The 22,661-nt window shown below is 33.2% G+C and overlaps 1 protein-coding gene across 9 annotated transcripts in view; it reads left to right on the top strand.

The window, feature by feature from the left end:
* Positions 1 to 22,642, top strand: part of LOC111001605 (ryanodine receptor) — a 96,558-nt gene extending 73,916 nt beyond the window's left edge. For 5 of the 9 annotated variants that reach the window (XM_045629523.1, XM_045629522.1, XM_045629524.1 and 2 more), the window contains 32 exons: positions 968 to 1,126; positions 1,763 to 1,990; positions 2,653 to 2,765; positions 4,411 to 4,504; positions 4,759 to 4,887; positions 5,447 to 5,578; positions 6,231 to 6,410; positions 6,941 to 7,061; positions 7,858 to 7,968; positions 8,082 to 8,209; positions 8,763 to 8,893; positions 9,414 to 9,574; positions 9,642 to 9,843; positions 10,329 to 10,490; positions 10,817 to 10,973; positions 11,593 to 11,795; positions 12,440 to 12,643; positions 13,834 to 13,922; positions 14,597 to 14,696; positions 15,169 to 15,300; positions 16,074 to 16,167; positions 16,814 to 16,969; positions 17,499 to 17,589; positions 17,775 to 17,920; positions 18,395 to 18,525; positions 19,014 to 19,172; positions 19,643 to 19,850; positions 20,513 to 20,644; positions 20,785 to 20,941; positions 21,161 to 21,270; positions 21,627 to 21,729; positions 22,187 to 22,642. In XM_045629523.1, the coding sequence (XP_045485479.1) occupies positions 968 to 1,126; positions 1,763 to 1,990; positions 2,653 to 2,765; positions 4,411 to 4,504; positions 4,759 to 4,887; positions 5,447 to 5,578; positions 6,231 to 6,410; positions 6,941 to 7,061; positions 7,858 to 7,968; positions 8,082 to 8,209; positions 8,763 to 8,893; positions 9,414 to 9,574; positions 9,642 to 9,843; positions 10,329 to 10,490; positions 10,817 to 10,973; positions 11,593 to 11,795; positions 12,440 to 12,643; positions 13,834 to 13,922; positions 14,597 to 14,696; positions 15,169 to 15,300; positions 16,074 to 16,167; positions 16,814 to 16,969; positions 17,499 to 17,589; positions 17,775 to 17,920; positions 18,395 to 18,525; positions 19,014 to 19,172; positions 19,643 to 19,850; positions 20,513 to 20,644; positions 20,785 to 20,941; positions 21,161 to 21,270; positions 21,627 to 21,729; positions 22,187 to 22,290 (4,527 nt within the window). In that variant the 3' untranslated portion in view covers positions 22,291 to 22,642. Of the gene's footprint in view, positions 1 to 967; positions 1,127 to 1,762; positions 1,991 to 2,652; positions 2,766 to 4,410; positions 4,505 to 4,758; positions 4,888 to 5,446; positions 5,579 to 6,230; positions 6,411 to 6,940; positions 7,062 to 7,857; positions 7,969 to 8,081; positions 8,210 to 8,762; positions 8,894 to 9,413; positions 9,575 to 9,641; positions 9,844 to 10,328; positions 10,491 to 10,816; positions 10,974 to 11,592; positions 11,796 to 12,439; positions 12,644 to 13,833; positions 13,953 to 14,596; positions 14,697 to 15,168; positions 15,301 to 16,073; positions 16,168 to 16,813; positions 16,970 to 17,498; positions 17,590 to 17,774; positions 17,921 to 18,394; positions 18,526 to 19,013; positions 19,173 to 19,642; positions 19,851 to 20,512; positions 20,645 to 20,784; positions 20,942 to 21,160; positions 21,271 to 21,626; positions 21,730 to 22,186 lie in introns of all 9 variants that reach the window. The other 4 variants (XM_045629519.1, XM_045629521.1, XM_045629515.1 and 1 more) reach the window with 1 other exon arrangement.
* Positions 22,643 to 22,661: the final 19 nt, after the last annotated feature.

The following is a 22,661-nucleotide window of genomic DNA, read 5'->3' as shown; positions in this document are numbered from 1 at the left end:
TTTTTCTTTTTCTTTTGTGTTTGTCTGTTTCTCTATGCCCGTTCATATGGTCTTCGTGTGCTTGTCTTACTGCAAATAGTAATGTGATTGGAATCTAGTAGTTTTACTAATGAGTTGATTTTGAATTCAATTTTCATAAAAATATATTATTTATGATTTTTTTAACACGTTTGTTGTTTCAACATTGTTCAGTAGTTAGTTTAATCCATAAAAAAGTAATATTAATTATTATTTTGATAAAAACTACAATTATTAAAAATTATTTTATAATTAATAATACTATGTAAATTAGCCTTTTTCAGTATCTAAATGTATGTCTTTTGAAATTTATTTTTTAATTAAATTAACTTTTATAAGTTTAAATACACATTGAAATAAAAAAAAATAATTAAAGTTTGAAAATCAATGACAATATAAAGAGACAGAAACATAAATTTATATGATTTAACGTGGTAGAAAATGAGATAGCATGCATTATACAGTGAACTTTAAATTTGTTTAGTGAGAAGTTTTCATTATATTTTTTTATATTTTACTAATTAATACTCTTGAAGCATAATTTCAGAATTTTTTGCATCATCTACATAGAATTTCTAACTATCCTTTGTATTTCTTGTTGAGGCTATAAATTATTATTTTATTGACAATCCCATTTACATAGTGAGTATTTTACCATCTTTACCTATTATCGAAACACATTTTCCCTAGATTAAAATGTATGTAAATGTATCTTTAACTTTCTTAAAAATTAGTTACAATTTTCTCTAATTGAGTCTCAACAAAACACTAATATTTTTAGTATTGCCTATTATTAACATAACTTTTACACATTGAAAGAAAACACTTTTTTAACGGATTGAAGATATGTATTATTGTTATAAAATGTCTTATAAGTAATATAGTTCAAGGATTTTACCAATATTAATAAAATATTTGAATTCTTTAATAAAATGTTTTGTAACTACAGAAAAAGAAAAAGCATCGCGATAAGAAGAGAGACAAAGACAAGGAAGTCCAAGCGTCTTTAATGGTGGCCTGTCTGAAGAGACTTCTTCCGGTTGGTCTGAACCTCTTTGCGGGTAGAGAACAAGAGTTGGTGCAGCACTGCAAAGACAGGTTTTTGAAGGTAAGCATTTTAACTGATTAAATTTTCTTCTGACAAAGTTTTTAGCGAGCATTTTAGAAATCATCTAATCATATACATATGTCATATATGTCAAGTATCTTATAAGAAAAAAACGTGCGTACGTACAAAGTACACATGTCAGAAGTGAAACTTCTTTGTAAATTAATTATTACTATGGTAAAACCCCTATAAGATTATAATGTACCAGTATATGATCACTCCATGTATTTGTATATCTTTATTCACACTGTTAACACACTGTATACGTGCTAATGATTATATAAATAAATATAAAATCTGCATTTACTGCATAAGACGTTATGCGACAGCATTGCCATATAAACTTCTAATATGCAACTACTAAACGAATACATCAACCAATACCATGTGTTTTTTCTCTATCTCCCTTTCTCACACTCTCTCAATCGGTCTCAATCCCTCTTTCCCTTTTCTTCGACAAAAGCGCTGCAAATTTTCGTGACGTTTCATCCGTAAAAACTTACCCTCATGCGCCTAAAGAAGTTCCACCTCAAAAATCATTCACTCGCTTATCATATACTTAATACCTTAATATTTTTTTTTACAATCAGACTGTATTAAAGTCAAAACACTTCTTAAATTGTATAATTTTTATAGAAAATGTCAGAACAAGATGTGGCAGAATTTGCGAAGACGCAGCTAACATTGCCGGATAAAATTGACCCTGCAGATGAAATGTCCTGGCAACATTATTTGTACAGCAAACTCGGGTCCAAGAGTAAGACAGCTATCACCGTAGAAACTTCAGAGAATAAAGCCAAGATAATAGATGACACTGTGGAGAGAATTGTGGCTATGAGCAAAGTGTTGTTTGGCTTGCATATGGTGAGTAGTGTATTTAAGTAATTGAACGTCCTTCTAGTTCTCTGATGTATAGATAATGATGGGATTTACTTACATATAAAAATAGGAATATTTTTACAAGTATATAGTCGGCCTTTGTGCCTACCACCCTTAGACTATTCTGCGTTGTTGGTGACTCCGTGTTTAAACGGAAGTTTGAATTAATGAATTCATAGTCTTATAAAAAATATATGATATACTTTACTAAGTTTGGTAAATATTTTCCCAGTGGCGTAGCAGGGGGGGGGTCACCCTTTTTTTTGTAGTGACACCGACCCGGTCTCACAACTTTAAAAAACAATTTACAAACAAAAAAAATCGCTAGCATAAAAATATATTTATCAGGGATTCCTCCACTAGCACTAGATTTTATGTAGAATTTAGGAATCCCCGCAAAAGAGTCTGACGTTGTCGTGGGGGATTCCCTGTCCCAGACTCGCGATCTTTTAATAAATGATCCATGTCCAACATATAAAATGTCATATAAAATTTATTGCTTTTTACTTTGATGGGGTGACACAACCAACTTCTGCAACGGGTGCCACCCAAGTACGCCACTGACATTTCCTATACTGCAAACCTTTTACTATACATATCTTATCAATGCTTCTATTGTTCATGAATTCTTATTTATTAAACTATAGATCGACCATCCCCAACAAATGAGTAAGAACGTTTATCGTTCTGTTGTGTCCATTCAACGTAAACGCGCAGTCATCGCCTGTTTCCGGCAAACTTCACTCCATTCCTTGCCAAGGTCATTAGATGTGTGTCGTGTTCTCTACTCCTTCTCTATTATTGTAATTTCTTTTTCATTCTTCTATTACTAATTTCCTTAATTAACTATCATAAAAATTCCTTTTTGTGGTTGTGTGTGAGAGTGTCGTTACTGCTTCTAATAAGTAAGTTCTCTATAATTACCAATGTCCTCTACTGTATTGTGTACATATTATAACGGAAATTCTAACATCAAAGTCTTTATTAAAATAGGTTTGTGTGATAAATCTTTGATAGATTTTATTTGTATTGACGAGAATCAACTACCGAATGTCAAAATCCAATACATTTTTGACGTACGCAAGTGAGACTTAGCGCTGTGTCTCCTTTCTACATCTCATCCTAATACGATATGAAATATCATTATTATAAATATGTAAATATATATAAATATATATTATAATAGTAGAGCTACAACAAAAGTGATATAACATTTCTAAAACTACTTCTTTAGTGCCGTTACCCAAAAGTATTCTTTTATTATGACACTATCCGGTCAATATATTCTTGAAGCCTTGTTGTATGTACAAAAAAACGATTTTAAAACAAATGGTGACTCACCAGTATAATACGCGAAATAAAACTAATTTGAGTGTACGACCAACCAGTTTCCAGAAGATAAACCACTGCTTATTTGGAAATTGTATTCGTTTTTACAACAAACTCCGAAACGAAATTAGAGAATTATCACTAAATAAATATAAAGCCCTCGTTAAAAGTAAATTAATCAATAAAGCCTTTTATAAATGTGACGAATACTTAAATCATCCTAATCCTTGGGATTGATTTGCTCCAGTTCAAACAATTTGTATGACTCAAAACTTAGCGATTAAAAAGAGTGGCGGAAGGTTTCTTGCCCGCTCTACATCCTTGACTTGCGAACTAGTAGTAAATGTAAATTTACAATTAATTTAATTTTTTTGACGTTCATAAGTGTATTTGTTTACCTATATGAATAAAGATATTTTGAGTTTGAGTTTATTAACAATTATTTTACAACTTAGCACTAACCCGCATGAGTGTATTGCACGCTGCATGGACAGGCGACAAAGCCGAAACAAGCTACTGACATTTGGAAGAGAGTGCTCTGTGCTGCGAGAAAAAGAGCTGCCATAGCTTGCTTAAGATCTATACATCTGTATAAAATTAGTAGGTACGAAGATTTAACGTTTTTCTTATTCATAACCATTAAGTTTTTATTGCTAAAAGACGGTTACTCACAAGATTCTGTAAAATGGTAGTAAATCAAAATGTAAATGTAAAATGGTAAATAAGTTGGTAAATCTTCCTAGAGTGATCATCAGATTGTCTGAAGATAGTCCTGACTATCTGTGAGGTTCTGGACTGCAATGACTAGAAAATACCATCGGTACTGTGACTCACTAACTTATATGCTATGAAAAAATGAAACCATTCTGAATAAGTATACTTAGAAAAAAATTACAATTAATTATTATTATAATTAAAAAATATATTATATTAGATATTTCAAAAAAAGTTATAATTAATAAATTTTTTTCAATAACGGTTTAATTTTTGATAGCACATAAGTTAGTCATTTACCGATTGTCTTTTCAAGTTTACTGAAATATTTATAAATTGATTAAAATTTGTTTGAATTACAGGCACAGGGCATGTAATATCTTCGCTAGAACTTATTACGAACTCTGGTTAGAAGAAGAGAATATCGGACAAGAAGTCATGATCGAAGATTTAACGGTAAAAACAAAACTCATTTCTTTAGAACTTATTCAATACAATATTTATATGTATGTGTTTGGTGACTACGAGAACATTTTTTGAGAAAAAAAAAGATTATACATTTTCCTTTAAATTGGACTAAACTATATGATATTTGGTAAATTTTAATAGTGAAACAGTTTCAATTAACTCACTTCTTGAGAGGACGATGCGAAAAACAGACTAACTTACTGTGAGAGAATTGTAGAAAACTTACTTAAAATATATTGCAGCAAACGTTTGAAGATGCTGAGTTAAAGAAGAGTGATATTGTGGAAGAAGAAGGGAAACCGGATCCTCTCACTCAACTCGTCACAACTTTCTGTCGCGGGGCTATGACTGAACGCTCGGGGGCTTTACAGGTAAAACTAACTGTTAACCTAAACAGTTAACTAATATAACTTTCAATATATTATATACATCCCATAAATTACTACTAATAACCATATTGATGTGGTTTTTTCTTTATCTAAATATTAAATATTATGTGTTGTTTTAAATGCTACATTTCAGCTTTCTGTTTTATATATATTGATAGAGGTAGGGTGCCTACCTCTATAAATTCAACTAAATTTGTAAATAGTTGTCCCTTGTAAATACCAGATGATCTTATTCTAGTACTCTCAGAGTTACCATTAGTTGTTTCGTCCTTGTACATTTCTAATTTTTTCAATCAGTATTAAGAAATTACCTTATTCTAGATTAGCTATTTTAGAACAGAAAATAAAACGATTAAATCATAAACAAGAGTTGCTATCAAGTTGTCTACACTTTACTATGACATTTGATTACAAACACCGCAAGCCTCAAATGTTTGTTGAATATTTTGTCCTTATTTTTTTCGTACCACTATCTTTAAATATAACATTTCTATATGTAATTACGACTTTAATCACAAATACCGTAAAACACGCGTTTTAGGAGGATCCTCTTTATATGTCTTACGCGCATATTATCGCAAAGTCATGTGGAGAGGAAGAAGAAGAAGGGGGAGAAGAGGAGGAGGGTGGAGGGGAACCAGAAGGAGAAGACGAAGGAAAGTCCAGTATTCATGTAAGTCGTACTAACGTTATTTTAGATAATCATTTTAACTTTGTCTAATGTCGAAATGCTGTTTATATTTCTTAAAATATTTTAATGTTGTTTTCGCATATGATTAATTTCTATTATAAATTATTAATCTATTTTTAACTAAGCTTCGAGTGTTTTTAATATTAAACGTGAGTTAGTCTATATATTACTCTGCTCTCTCTCTCTAACTCCTCTGTACTTCAGAATAATGTATATTATTTTTGAAATGTGTTAACTGATACTGATATGTTACATGCAGAAGACGATGGATACATACATGGTATGTAATTCTTGGAATTAAAGGTCACTTTTCGAAGGAAATTTATTATGTGAAATATTTAATACTAGTTAAAAAGGCTGCTGCTTTTCCGTATACTTTCTATCTCTATACCAAAATTGATAGAAATTATTTAATAACACTGTTATATTAACTAAGTTTCCCAAGGATTTTATTTTTCATGGCAGATTGTTTTTAATGTAATCAAATTAACGCTCTCAGTAGACATCTTGTTTTTCAATGTTCAATGTTGTCATTGTTGTATTCTTAATATTTTTATTATTTTATATGATGGATTACTTATTTGGTTAAATATATTTCTTTAAATACAAAAAGTAAATGATTTTGATGTAATAGGAACAAGAGATGGAAAAGCAGAAGTTGTTATTCCACCAAGCGCGTTTAGCCAACCGAGGAGTAGCCGAAATGGTCCTACTACACATCTCCGCTTCAAAGGGCGTTCCCAGTGACATGGTGATGAAGACCTTGCAATTGGGGATATCAATTTTGAGAGGGGGCAACATTGACATACAGATGGTGAGTGTTAATAGTAGCGCTTCTTCAAAATAAAGATAAATATTTAGTCCTAAATAAAGTCTTCGAATCCGTATGTACCTACAGATACAATATAAAAAACTATTCTATTCTATCTATTAATATCTAAAAACAATTATACCGATTTTCATAAAATTTGAACAGTTTTCTTAAGTTGGAATATACCTGTATTAAAATCAAAATTGATAATCTCGGTGTGGCCTTTGGTTACTAAGAAATTTGTGAACAAACATGCAAATAAGTAATAATAATAATAAATACTCAAACTACTAAATTCTCAAATATTTTTGTAATATCAGAAACAAACAATTCACCAATTTTTTTATTCAATGCAAAATTTTATTTAAACTAAATATTGTCGGTAAAAACTATAATCCTCATTTTATAATACCTTGACAAACTTTTTGACATTGACAGTTATTATTATTAGCCCTAAGTCTCGGCTCTGACGGTAGAGGACGTGATTCCTAATTAAAAACAAACTGGTACTGATTTTACAATTATTGTTTCAGGGTATGCTAAATCACCTCAAAGATAAGAAGGACGTGGGTTTCTTCACATCAATAGCTGGTCTCATGAATTCCTGTTCTGTGCTTGACTTGGATGCCTTCGAACGGAACACTAAAGCTGAAGGTAAAGAACATAGTTGTGTCGAATTTACTGTTTATGAAAATTTTATGAATCTTGCTAAAGCTCCTTAAACTACACTAACAAGTCTTTATTGCTTTGTGTTAGAGTTTATTTTGCAATGCACAATTAAATTATGTATCTTCTTTGACGATCAAAGTATAATACAACATAAATCCAGAGATTTTTAGTTCAAATTAAAAGAGCTAGACGATGTAGTTCTTCGGGTAGGAAATTATTCACTCAAATAATGACTTATTTTACTATAATTCACTTATTTCAATTCAATGACTTTACATAAACTGTATAACTTTAAAGTTAAACAAAGGAATTGCGTGCGCATTTGTCACAACTTCGGCCAGATTTTCGATGTCTATTGGCCTATTTGTAAACAACCGAACGATTCAAATAAGTAATTGCACATGCGCAGTTGTAGCAAGATTCTTAAGAATATGTTTCATAAAAATGTTCAGAATTTTATTAAATAAATATTAAAAGCTAGCAAAATGTATGTATTAGTTAATTGTATTTACTAATTGCTGATTCACAAAACACTACTATAACATTTAATTTAACACAGATAGTTTATTAGCGAACATGTTGCAAGTAACTTATTTATATAGAAAAACCTCACAACTGAAACAACTAAAATCGAAACGCAAATTAGAATGTTACAATACTGAGAAATAGAATGCGTATAGAATGTGGGTGTGTATTTGTGTGTTGTGTAACTGAAGCCTGTGTGTTATTTAATGACATTAAGGATATATTTTATGGTATTAATACTATTTTAATATTTCAGGGCTGGGTGTAGGCTTAGAGGGCGCGGCGGGTGAGAAAAATATGCACGATGCTGAATTTACATGCGCCCTCTTTAGGTTCATACAACTTACCTGCGAAGGACACAACTTGGGTGAGTTATAAATTACATTTTATTTATACTAGTTTTTGTTCAAAATGTGTGATTTTACCAGCCATATAAAGTGGTTTTATTCACTATTATTTATTCTAAATATGTTTTTACAGAGTGGCAGAACTACCTTCGAACTCAGGCTGGTAATACTACTACGGTGAACGTGGTTATATGCACAGTAGATTATCTACTAAGGCTTCAGGAGTCTATCATGGACTTCTACTGGCATTACTCTAGCAAGGTTAATTTAAATATATTCATTCATAACAGAATGTACTAGGAGATAAGTAAAATAAAAGAGCATCTTTTAGAGTTAGTACACATTAGGCGTGTTGAAGCACGCCAATTGCCCTAACTCAAACTCAAATCTTTATTGCATTTCTTATGTTAATATTTTACACGTGACACGTTATAATTTATTACAATAAGGACCTTGGTAACGCACAGCAATGTTGTGAGAGGACATGCTCCACCATAGTTAATTCTTTTCTTATACATTTCTTTAGCTAATGTGTCGATAGCCTTATTCTTCAGTCGTGACTGATAACCTGTATCTTACAGTCCATAAAGTACAGATATATTCAAATTTTAGTAAAAAAACTATTTGTAATTTACTGTGTTAAACAAATTATATGCGTTTGTGCAGTTCCTACAAGAACGAACCTTAATACCCTGATTTAACTATTATATTATTTGCAGCGTTGTCATATCTTTCAAACATTTCCGAAAGAAGAATTATTGTCATCACTTAGTACACGTACATATAAAATTAATTCTGATTTCAATATTTACAGGAACTTATAGACCCAGCGGGAAAAGCGAATTTCTTCAAAGCTATTGGCGTGGCTTCACAAGTCTTTAACACACTCACTGAAGTTATTCAAGGGCCTTGTACGCAAAATCAGCAGGCGTTAGCTCATTCCAGGTCAGACTACTTTAAACAAAAATAACGGTTGATTCGAAGCCATAAATAACAAAAATATATAATAACGATAACAATGATGGTAATAATTCTGTTCCAAATAATGAAATTCTGTAATAATCTTAGTAGGAATAAGGTAAAATGAAATAATTGTATTATTTGTATTCATGCCTATGATAAAGCCTTTTGTTAAACTTTATCAAATTTAACTTTATTTGACCAACTTCTGTAATGTTATATTTATAGGAGATCATTTTTCGAAAAATAAAGTCATAAAGCAGTTTCACTTCTTTCGTGACATTTTTTTAATTAGCGCATAATGTCCATACAGAAAGAAAATATACTGATATCATATTAAGTTATCAGTGGGGCGGGTTTGTGGTACGCCTTTTATAACATATTTTCATAATTCACATTCACATTTTTTCAGGTTGTTTGTGAGCATAAATATATATAATAAAATAAATTTTAATTCATACTGAGTTATAAGTTATTCAACTTTCATCTGAATGCATTGTTTCAGGTTATGGGATGCAGTAGGCGGTTTTCTTTTCCTCTTCTCTCATATGCAAGATAAACTATCCAAGCATTCATCCCAAGTAGATCTGCTGAAGGAACTGCTAAATCTTCAGAAAGACATGATCACCATGATGCTGTCTATGCTGGAGGGAAACGTTGTTAATGGTAAGAACTCTTCACGATTTGGTTTTATATGTATCTTCCTTTTCTATTTTAAAGTTTTCTATTTCAGGAACAATTGGTAAACAGATGGTGGACACTCTAGTAGAGTCCGCATCTAACGTGGAACTAATTCTGAAATACTTTGATATGTTCCTGAAGCTGAAAGATCTGACATCAAGCGCTAGTTTCAAAGAGATTGACGCTAATAATGATGGCTGGGTTCTGCCAAAGGACTTTAAGGAGAAGATGGAACAGCAGAAGAGTTATAGTCCGTAAGTCCCTTAGAAACAAATTTTTGTGTCTATTTGTGAGGTTTGGTAACCACTGTTTTACTGAACCTATAAAAATGCTTGTATCAGTATAGGATAGGTAATTTTGGTTAGGAAGGAAATTATGTAGAATGGTTTCTTTCTTAATTTTAAAAAGTCCAACTTTAAACAAACCAATTAAACTTTATTCAAAAAAGTTGTTCTTTCGAATAGGTGATTTGCTGTCCCTTCTTGACACGTGCCATTTACTTACTAAGGCATGCCGGTTTCCTCAAAATGTTATGCTTAACCATATGAGCTAGTGTTAAATGCGTCCAAAGACAGAAAGTCCATTGGTGCACAGCCGGGGTTTGAACCCACGTAGGACGCTGATGCCACAAAACACACTGCTCCATTATAATTTCTCACCTCTTACTAAAAATGTATTTGATCAAATGAAATACAATTTAACTTTTAATTAAAAAAAATTACTGTTATAAATTTTAAAGGGAAGAGATAGAGTTCCTTCTGGCTTGTTGCGAGACAAACCACGACGGTAAACTTGACTACATCGGCTTCTGCGATCGATTCCACGAGCCTGCCAAAGAAATTGGATTCAACTTGGCTGTACTTCTTACCAACTTGTCAGAGCACATGCCAAATGAACCCAGGTCAGTATAGTAGAACACTATTAGCCCCATCATTGTTTGGTGATGGTGCAATAACAGAGCCCATCTCCCTCTTCAAGAGATAGTTAGGTTTTTTGTTTTAATTGTATTTTTTTAACTCTTCAGTTGATATTTATTTATGTTTAGTTTATTAATTAGGCAATAATAACAAAAAATAAATTTCATACTAATTTACCTGGCAAATAAATGTTTTATTTGTTTGTAATATAGAGTATAGAAATAGATTTAAAAATAGCACCTTTTTTTGAAACTTTAGTTACTTGGAAAAACTGGTGTTAATAATAATATTAAACAATTTTTTATTATAGGCTTGCTCGTTTCCTGGAAACCGCCGGTTCAGTTTTGAATTATTTCGAACCTTTCCTTGGAAGAATTGAGATAATGGGTGGTTCTAAACGCATAGAGCGGGTTTACTTCGAAATCAAGGAATCCAACATCGAACAGTGGGAGAAACCACAGATTAAGGTAATGTATTAAAAATAAAGTTAACTATCACGCCTCGTTAATTCAATGTTCGTAGATCAAAATTCTTTACGAGTATTTAATGTAAAATAAGCTTTTGTATTTACTAAAACAACGTTCGAATATTGATATTACGTATATATTTGATTTAATAGTTTTAGTAGTTTTGGGATAATAAGTGGTGGTTAACGGTAAATAACTACTAGGTATACTACTGTAAATACTACTAATACTCCGATGGCGCAGAGACCCAAAGTAAGCCTTAGCTTCCTATAGGACGCTGTAAAGACGTTCACAAGCTCCAAGTGCCCAAACAGTTAGTCTCTAGTTGCAGGGCCAAGACTAACAGTATATTATGTTAAAGTATTCGATTTAGCTAATAATATTGCTATTATTTAATGTTGCCATTAATCACATCTGGCTAACGTCACTTAAAAATACAGTTTAGAAACGTCTATTTTCATATAAATTTTACTTGTATCCGAGTTTTATTCAATTACATTTTAAGCATTACCAAACGTAAATTAACATCTATAACGTTACGATATAAAGTAATATCTATTTCATATGAATCGCGCTATAAACAGGTATTTTCTAACAGTTCGTCGTTATACTATTGCAGGAATCGAAACGCGCGTTCTTCTACAGCATAGTAACAGAAGGCGGTGACAAGGAGAAGTTGGAGGCGTTCGTCAATTTCTGTGAAGATGCCATCTTTGAGATGACCCATGCTTCGGGATTGATGGCCGCTTCAGAGGAATCCGCAAGTGGACCAAAGAATCGCGAGGCTGCGTATACATACTTGGGAGATGATGATGATGAACGGTGAGCTCCGCTGGTTTGCTGATTGTTGATTAAGTGCTTCCAAGGCATGACACCTCTAGCTCCATTGAGCTATGTTTATTATCTAAGTAAAAAAACTTTAGTATTCAGATCTCCCAACTCATTACAAGAAGAGCAATGTTATCACTGTCTTAGTTCTTTTATTATGCAATAAAATTAAAGGTAATCCTTGGGTAATATTTGTATCTATGTAAACTATTAAATTATATTATAAGCATTTTATTTGTGCACGCCGTCCGCACCTATTATAGAGGCCATAATTTCTTTCTTTTCTTTTTTGTTATGTGTAAGTTGGTGCGGCTTATTAAATAAACTTATTTGTATATGTACGTATTGTAACACTTCTTTGAAAGCGGAAATAGATTCAAACTTGAGTAACTAAAACTTCCTTTCATATGAAACTATGAAACAGTTCTTAATCTTCGACATAGGGTCCGTAACAAAATAGTGTTCTTAGACCGGCATCGTACTTCGCTTCGCTTACCTGCGTTCTCGGAAAGAGTGAAGCAAAGAACGATAAAGAAATGCAAAATGTAGTCTGCGCTTAGTTTTGTGGCAATGTGTGTGTCTATGTGAACACATTCTTTATGAACGATGTTAAATATTGTTCTTGATTATATTTTCAGAGCTGGCAAGGACCCATTCCGCCGTGGCTACCAATCGGTTAAGGATGCGATAGCTGCAACATTTTCGTTCTTATCGCCCTCCAACATAAAGGCTAAAATCGCGGACATGCAACAAATGCCACCCGCGGAACTCTTGGTTGGCTTCCTGAAACTCTTCTTCTATCTCTTCTACTATATTGGATATGGATTTGTTGTTGTTATAAGGTGAGGTTTTGAATACATTTTTACATAAATCAATCTCTTCATTATATTATATACAGTCGAATATTAGTTATAAGTAGAGATGTCAATTTATTGGTGAATTTTATGTAAACGGTATTTTACGATACATAACAGTTATTATTGTGTCAGTCTTGTTCTGACGGTCCTAATTATGTCATTCCACGTAGTTGAGTATCAAGGAATGAGAGTGGCGGAGAGTTTATTGCCAGTTCTTTGCTTCCGTTCTACGCCCTTGATTTGAGAACTGGCAGTAAATGTAAAATTAGAAGCATTTAATGTATATTTTTGACGTTCATAAGTGTACATTATGTTACCTACATGAATAAATGATGAATTGATAAAATTGTTTTGTATTGAGGGAATCTAGTTGTAGTTATGAAAAAAATTTGCAACAGTCGAATCCAGGATGAATAATTTTCGTATAAAACTTGAAAAATTACGTCCACTAAACTAAACTACTAGATATTCATATAAAATTGTGTTTCATTCCATGCTTAACTCGATGCACAGTCATTGGTAATTGTCACTAACTATTCTATGAAATATTTTTATCTCAAGCCTATAATTTGCTTCGATTTATGTAAAACGTTTAGCAATATTAAATCATAAAATCGTAGTTTTAAAATCTTTCATAAGAACATTACGCTTTTGTCATACTAAAGAAATGGCTAGAATTCGTTTCATGTTTACTACTAGTCATTTGAATCATCACACATTGCTTCACTTAATAATTTAACAGTTTTAACCACATTTTTACGCCTCTACTGGGTATACTTTTAATAGCACCCCCAATATATTAGGCTGTATCTGAAACCCCCATATTTTTTTTTAATCTTTTAAATTTGTAAATATTTGAAACAAGTCTATGACATTTTTAATATTTTTATCGACTAGATAAGTCCTTACATATCCACATAGCTTTTACACCCAAATCCAATAATTAATCAACAATCTCAGATTGTTTTAATCCGTGACAGTCGATCGATCTCCTATCTAATATCAATCCGTCGTTTGGTTATTGGAACTCTTTTATCGATTAAGATCTGTATCTCAGATGGTCAAAAATGGTTTGAGAAAGGTTATTGGGTTTGGGCGTTAGTAGTCTACTATAGGTTTTGGTAGTTTAAACACTGCTTTATTTACGATTTTAATCTATTTGTATATACATCTAGGTATATATTCGGCGTATTACTCGGCTTGATGCGTGGACCTCATGTAGAAGAACCTCCCCCTCAAGAGCCTACTGAGGAGGAGAAAATCGGTCAGTTTAAACACAGATTGATCACACAAAGTAAGGGACAAAGGTACTAGCGTGACAGCTTGGCTATGTTCGGTCACTAAAACAGTCGTGGTCATACTCCATAAATGAGAGTATGTTTTGAAGTATTTATAAAGATAAGATAAGTATATGTAAAGATTTTCATTTGATTTGGGGAATATTTTACGGATATTTTGCATAGTCTAGCAATAAATATATTTTTATTTAATATGTAAAATTTTAAATATTTTTCTTTTGACAAACATTCTTATATTAAACGGCTAGGTATAAACACAAAAGACAATGAAATTGGTGACCGAACGCTTAAAAATCATAACGCAGAACGCAATCTAACAGTTTCAAAAATTATTCTCTAACATTGGCTTCTAATCTAAATTCAACGATAAACATTAATGGAAGATTCGCTGCGTTAATGAATTTAATGTCGTGTGTTTAATTAAATTAACATGATTGCGCCTGAGTATTGAAGCTATGTAGTAGCACAAAACTAAATTAATTATCCACGACATAAGGAAAAAAATATTGTTAGAGATAATAGCGACGACATATGTATCCAAGTTTTGATTATATTCTTTTTAAAGCTATTACAAACACCACATTATCTCATAACAAATATCGTAACTATTATCTATGCTTAAATCAAATTTCATATCCAGGTCCGTCTCGCCATCTACCCGCATTGCCAGCGGCAGATGATACTGGACAAATGCAAGTTTCTGCTTTCGGTCTAGATATTACTAAAGAGGATAATGGCCAGTAAGTACAAAATTAAGATAAGACAAATTAACTATAAAATCATGGAAAGGGAAAAAGTAACACGACAGAAATTTTTCAGTAGTTTCTAATAAAATTCATCAATTTCACTATTACAATAAAAAGGGCGGTACGCCATGTACTATTGACTAATTCTTATCGAGTTACCCACAACACAGGTACTCCTTTGTGTGAGGCTAGTATATATGAATTTTGTCACCAATCAAGTTTTTATTATTATTATTAAAATTCCTCTTAATCTAGAATTTTGTAGCAGAAATCCCAATGTGTTCACGATCGTTTTTCTTTTCAGAACTAAATTGAGACTTACTCTCTAGAATATTCCACAGAGTCAAAGATCAACTATGAAACTCCTAGACAAATATTCCTACATCATAATTTCTGAAACGTTCAGTCCTAGTTGTAAACTAAAAATTAATAAATAATTATGGTGATGCGAATGTAATTTTCATAGGTTACAAGTTAAGCCCCACGAGTCACCGACCACTTCGACGCCATCTTCCGGTGAGGAGGCAGAGGTGTCCCCAGACGAGAGTATTGAACATACTGAAGAACAACAACCGCCGTCACTTATCGATTTGCTCGGGTTAGACACAAACTTATATCACACTAATGTAAATAGTAAATAGTTTTCATCATCGGGCGTCGAGGCAGAATATTAAATTTCACCTGTATCACCTCGACGACCGTCGTTCCACAACTGAGCCTTTTTTGGCGCGCACCACCACTACTATAAATAAATAAATAAATAAATAAATAAATACTGTACATGCATTGTGGAACCAGCTGCCTACTAAAGAAATCCCAAACCAACCTTTAAGAAAGAGCGTACCAATTTTCAAAAGGTCGATAACGCACCGGAAAGCCTGTCTATGGGCCTCACATCAGTTGAGCCTCCTGCCCGTTTGCTCTATAATTTATTTTTATTTATTTATTTATATAGTACTCCTACAGCTAACACAAAATACATATAATAACAAACAAATACACCAAGAACATAGCCACAAACGGAATACATGATACATTATAATAAAAAGATTTAAAAAAGGGAACAAACAAACAAGGTATTTAATACAATAAACTGATTAAATTTAATTAATTAAACCTAAATTGGTTGTGTTGTGTAATGGTGTGTGTGTGTACGTGATGGTGTGTATGTGGGTCGTGGGTTGAAAATAATTAAACCCGTGTTTTAGGTTTAATTATTTTCAAATCTACTTTTTATAAATTTCCCTGTGTTTGATGTTCGTACGTTCATTAATTTGCAATTAAACATTTAAAAAACCTTCTTAATTTCCCTTATTAAAACATAACATAAACAACTTTTCCATATTAATATAGATTACTTTAATATTTCAGTGGGGAACAAGCAAAGAAGCAGGCCCAAGAACGAGTCGAAGCTCAGGCAGCGCAACAAGCCGCTATGTCCGCCATCGAAGCTGAAAGCAAAAAGGTGAACATTATTTTAACCTACAAAATATTTACGCCATAAAGTATATCTAAATCTCTAACAATTTAATTATTAACTCATGCAGCGAGGATTTGAGAAAATGTATCGATTTAAAAAGGTATGATTTATTTTGAGGATTTTTTATAGTTTTATGATTATATTAAATATGGCGTTTCGTGCGACACTCAAACGACAGGTTCAATCCTCAGCCGTGCACTTATCGACTTTTTTTGTATGTGCGCAATTAACATTTGCTAGAAGAGTGAAGAAAAGCATCATGAGGAAACCGGCTGCTGATCACCCCTAATTGCTTGCCTGCTTTATTGCAATTATCAGGAAAATCAGAAATTTGAGGCCCAGACCTAGTGACAATCTTTTCTTTATAAATAATTGTATAAACATTCCTGTAGTCTTTAGAGAAATATTAAATAATATTTTTATATAAATAGTATTTATTTAAATAAATAATATAACTTTATATAAATAGTTATAGGCACTAATTTTATTTTTATTTATATAAATAATATAATTTTATATAAATAGTTATAGGCACTAATTTTAGAATACAATTGAAGATAATAATTGAAATAGACTAACACAAGATTGACAAAGAACTAATGAGCAAACTCTATTTTTCATAATCCTCCAGGCAGTACAAGTTCCCGCTCCGTCAGCCCTGTCCCAAGTAGACCTCTCCCAGTATACGAAGCGTGCCGTTTCCTTCCTCGCTAGAAACTTCTACAATCTGAAGTACGTCGCTCTGGTGCTCGCCTTCTGCATCAACTTCGTGTTGCTCTTCTATAAGGTAAGCCTAAAAATTTAACTATTTTTCTTAATAAGGGGCATAGTTTTAACCAGTGGCGTAGTAAAGTGGCCGCACCGGTGTCACCATTTGGGGTGACACCCAGTGGTCTCTCAACATTAAGAACAATGTACAAAAAAAATTGTAAGGATAAAAATTTCTTCCTTCCACTAGCAGTAGCTCAGCTCTATGTAGAATTTGGGGATTCCGCGTCTAAAGAGCCTGCCCCTTCAGGAGCCTGACGCTGGGTATTCCTCGTGGGGGATTCCCCGTCCAATATTCGCGATCTTTTAATAAATGATCCATGACCTTTAAATATAAAATTTATTGCTTTTTACTTTCGATGGGTGACACCACCAACTTCCGCACCGGGTGTCACCCAAGATAGCTTCGCCACTGGTTTTACCTGACCTCTATGTACTTGGTAAGAATTTTATTTTTTATTATGATTATTTAAACCTTAATATATTCTGTGCTATTTTATGCCATTATAGCTTACTGGTATCTACTAAAGATAAATATATATTTTCAGGTGTCGATTCCGGATAGTGATAAAGAAGGTTCCGGTATCGGAGACATCATCAGCGGATCTGGATCAGGCCAGGGTTCGGGAAGTGGAGAGGGTATGTTTTTAATAAATAGAAAACTTATTTACGTAACTATGTGAAATAAACTTATGATCTTAATTAGCTAGGACTTACAACGGACCAAAAGTTCGTCTAAATTCGTGAAATTATTTATACTCAATCTCTTAGCCAGTTACCAAGGTCACGATCTTTTCTTATAATTGTGATATTCTCGCTCACAGGAAGCGGTGAAACTGAAGACGATGATAGTCTGGAAGTGGTTCGAATAGACGAAGACTTCTTTTATATGGAGCACGTTATCAAGATGGCCGCTGCTCTTCACTCTATTGTATCGCTTGCTATTCTCATTGGATATTATCATCTGAAGGTATGTGATTTCTATTACACTGAAAACCCTATAATAGGGAACCAGCTGCCCACTGAAGTTATTTCCGAATCTGACTTAGGGTCCTTTAAGAAAAGAGCTTACCAATTCTTAATAGGCCGGCAACTCACTTCCGAGCTTTTTGATAATGTGTTCATAAGCGGCGGTATCATTTAATATCAGGAGCCTCCTGCCTGCCTCCTATTACATAAAAAATCTGACACTTACAATTTGCGCTTACAAATTGCAACGTCATACCCTGAATCGCGCTAACGGTGTTATTCCGAACGCTTAGGCTTTATGAAAACGTTTTCGACTAACCACTGGGGCCTACGGTTCGATCACCCAGTGGTTCAACTGGTAGTGGATCTTCACTTTAACTGAAGAAACTGTACACCATACAACTTACTTTTTAACGTAAGATTTGAATGGAAATTGAATCGATTCCGTTTATGAATATCAAAATTCTCGTTCCAGGTACCTCTGGCCATATTCAAACGTGAGAAGGACATCGCTCGTCGCCTGGAGTTTGACGGCCTCTACATCGCTGAACAACCGGAAGATGACGATCTCAAGAGCCATTGGGATAAACTTGTTATCTCTGCCAAGTTAGTTTAACTCTTACCCAATACTTAACTTGACTTAAACACAAGTTCGGCTAGTCTTTATACGTTCTTGATAATCTCGGTTCAAATGTTAAACATAACGGGAGATAAGTCACGCGGCCGTTGCAGAAGGGATGTTCAACATATGAAACACTGTTTTCGAAGCTTGTGGAGGGGCAGTGGGGTAGTGGGGTTTCGACGCTGGACTAACAAAAAACTACTAACTTTATGGTTTCTTAAAACTTCAGTGGCACATTCTTACCTATAACACATATTTATTATAATTATATACATTTAAACATTTACATATTATAATTTGTGAATGTATGAAAAACTAAAGGGATAATTGTTTTACTACCAAAAATTACCGGATAGACTTCTTTATGTTTCCTAGTATTGTGTTCTCTATCTTGACAATTCTCACAGGGCGCTTCTTGGTGAGATGTGAGTGAGTGTTACACTTATATTTTACAAATAAATACACATTTCAGATCGTTCCCAGTGAACTATTGGGACAAGTTTATAAAGAAGAAAGTTCGGGCTAAGTATTCTGAGACCTACGACTTTGACTCCATATCCAACATGTTGGGGATGGAAAAGACTTCTTTCTCGGCCCAAGAAGATGAAGGCAATAAAGGACTATGGAACTAGTAAGTATTTAATAATATTAATAAAATGTAATAATATTTATCTGATAGGTTTTTTAATAAACTTTGTGCAACGCTTCATAAGACATTTGGAACTAAACAAAAGTACATACTTTCGATTTCCAATCGCATAAACTATAATATCATAAAAACCCATTCGGATTAATTTTTTGAACGAGGTCTTCATAATATTATTTCAAGATTAGAACATTTAATATTTAACTAGATTTTGTATCATCTTTTTAATGCCGTGTTCACAATTTCATGTCTATTATTTAATGTTAGTTAATTTTTGGTTGTTCATACTTTTATAAAAAACGTATATGTATACAATTAAAGAACATTTCTATAATTATCACTCATATATTTTAACATATCTTGTATTTGTGATGTGTCTGTCATGTTTTCATCTTGAATAATAAGTAATTATGTTTTTCTGAGGTGCCTATTGGATATATTTTTTTTTATTGCAGCATCGTTAACATCGACTGGCGCTACCAAGTGTGGAAGGCGGGCGTGACTATCACAGACAACTCCTTCCTCTACTCCCTCTGGTACTTCAGTTTCTCCGTGATGGGCAATTTCAACAACTTCTTCTTCGCTGCCCATTTGCTGGATGTTGCCGTCGGTTTCAAGACTCTAAGAACCATTCTTCAGTCCGTCACGCATAATGGAAAACAGGTAATGTTGTTAATTTAATTTATATTTAGTATTAAAATATTATTTAGAAGAAATATCTAAAAAAGTTTTGCCGATTGCGACCGACTAAAACATTGTATTCTTTAATTCTCGATTCGAGTTAAAATATATTATAAATGCCTTCAAATTCACTTACTTTATCTTCACAATTACCTGTCACGATTTTTTTTTTCAATCCTACGCCCAGCATAGGTTGGCGACACGTTTTCCGAATTGGTTTCCTATGTCATTTGCGTCTCGTGACGCCCGACAGAAGTGATAACTTGAACTGTTACTCTAGTGAACTATTTAATTATGTAACGTTCCGAGGATCATGTCCTGCTTCATTTATCATATTTTTTATAATCAATTTCAACGGTGATCGTTTGAGGTTATCCTATGAACACTAAATGTCTATGGCACACTAATCACTGAATAGAGATAGGGGTTAGCATATGCTCGAAATACGGCTAGTGCTGCAGCTAAGAGTGAGAGAGGAGGATCCTGCCTACCGCTGCGCAATGCGTGAGAGAATGCGAAGCCATACAAACGTGCGCCGTAACGCGTTACGTAACGAAGCGGTTTTCGCTCCTATTGATATAATATTAAGGGTTAAGTCTGTTTAATCATTATGTAAACACTGTTTTCACTTAACTTTGTTGCAGTTGGTGTTAACTGTGATGCTGTTAACAATCATAGTATACATCTACACGGTGATAGCGTTCAATTTCTTCCGCAAATTCTACGTTCAAGAAGAGGATGACGAGATCAACAGGAATTGCCATGACATGCTTTCTGTAAGTTTATAATTTAGAATAGTTATAAAATTACAAAATATATTTTTGTAGTCCACAAAGACAACTGAGTTTTATTTCTATTAAATTCTTGTCTTAAAAACTACTATAACTTGGAACATAATTAATATGTGATATTTCAGTGTTTCGTGTTCAACCTATACAAAGGCGTACGCGCAGGAGGGGGTATCGGAGATGAGCTCGAACCTCCTGATGGAGACGATTCGGAGGTGTACCGCATCATCTTCGACATATCTTTCTTCTTCTTCGTCATCATCATCCTACTGGCTATCCTTCAGGGTGAGTTTTAAATTTAGAGATGGGTACTACTTGTATAATTTATTTTCTCTTTAAGGAGAGTATGGGTTCCCAAAGTGATGGTTAAAACTTTTAATACTGACAGATAGGATTTTATTTCTTTTACTCTAAAATTAATTCCAGCTTTAAGCCAGCCAATTGTTTAAAGCAGAATTTTGTATGTGTGAGCTTAATTTAACTAAAAATAATTAAATCTTTCAGGTTTGATCATTGATGCGTTCGGTGAGCTCCGTGACCAACTGGAGTCAGTCAAAGAAGACATGGAGTCCAACTGCTTCATTTGTGGCATTAATAAGGACTACTTTGATAAGGTCAGGCTTTGGCAATAGTTATTAAGACGACCCATCTCTCAAATCTACCATCCATTATTGATTTCAAATTTTTCCCTTTAATTTGTTTTGGGAATATATTATCTATGTAGTCTTTAATGACCTTTCCATCCAAGAAACAGGAACTCTGGGGTTTTATTTCATTGAGAGGCAATGAGGCATATAGTCTACCTCTGTCTCCTTTCCGATGTATTCTGTGTTAACATGTAGGCAATAGTAAGTAGGTCATAGACATGACATGAATTTCCTTTCGCTTCATATATTTCAACCTCAAACAAACACTAATTTTCTTAGATATTTTAATTCCTACACTCATAGACAATAATTTGACATGACAGGTGCCGCACGGTTTCGACACACACGTGCAACGAGAGCATAATCTAGCAAATTACATGTTCTTCTTGATGCATCTAATCAACAAACCCGACACTGAATATACAGGTATGTAAACGACGTACTGAAACCGCTAAACCAGTTTTAGTATATTTTAGGATTTATATTTAAGCTGAGACCAAAATGCCTCCTAACTTTTACAAGCTTGATTGGCATGCTTTACATTATTTACAATGACAAACAAATATGTGTGTCTGTATGAGAAACATGTTAGACTTCTGTAATATCGGAAATACATTTGATGGCTGGAAATCTTTCACAGTTCGTTTTACAAGGCTGAAAAACGAACGAATTGTAAAACTGACTTCTAAAATTGTCTTCCCTGAGAGAAACGACCTCCAACTATTCTAAATTAGAGTGTACTCCTCCCTCAAAGGCCGACAACGTACCCACTAAAACTGGGTGTCCAGGGGCTGTGACTGCCCTTTTAAGGCATTCCGTTTGCCCATAATATTTAAAAAAAACTCAATCTTAATGTGATAAAATTATCTAAAATTTATTTCAGGTCAAGAGACATTCGTATGGAACATGTATACGCAAAGATGCTGGGACTTCTTCCCAGTCGGAGATTGCTTCCGGAAACAGTATGAAGACGTCATGGGAGAATAGTGTTGTCTCACTCACTCGTACTGACATCGTATTATCATCTGTCAATTGGCGCGATAATGGCTTCCAACCCGATGCTCAATAACACCAATTGTAAATTTAAAGCAATATTGTTGTAAGGAAAGTTAAGTGTTAAGACATTTTTCCTTTTTATATAATTATTGAAATCAGAAGTCAAAATTAAGATTAAAAGGGAATGAATGCCGAAAAAATATTTTGTGGCAGATTTTAATCGTTCAAACGTTTTCTATTAAATGGTGGCCTTTCCAAGTATGTAATGTTTTCTATTTTAACTTTTTCGATATAGTTTATGTAAGAATATAACGTGCGTTGAATAAAATTAATTTATTCTGAACTTGTTTTTTTTTCGCTTT

The sequence above is a fragment of the Pieris rapae genome, chromosome 9 (assembly GCF_905147795.1).
Source record: "Pieris rapae chromosome 9, ilPieRapa1.1, whole genome shotgun sequence".
In the NCBI taxonomy this organism is placed as follows: domain Eukaryota; kingdom Metazoa; phylum Arthropoda; class Insecta; order Lepidoptera; family Pieridae; genus Pieris; species Pieris rapae.
Note: the sequence above shows the minus strand (reverse complement) of the source record. Positions and strands in the feature narration are given on the sequence as shown.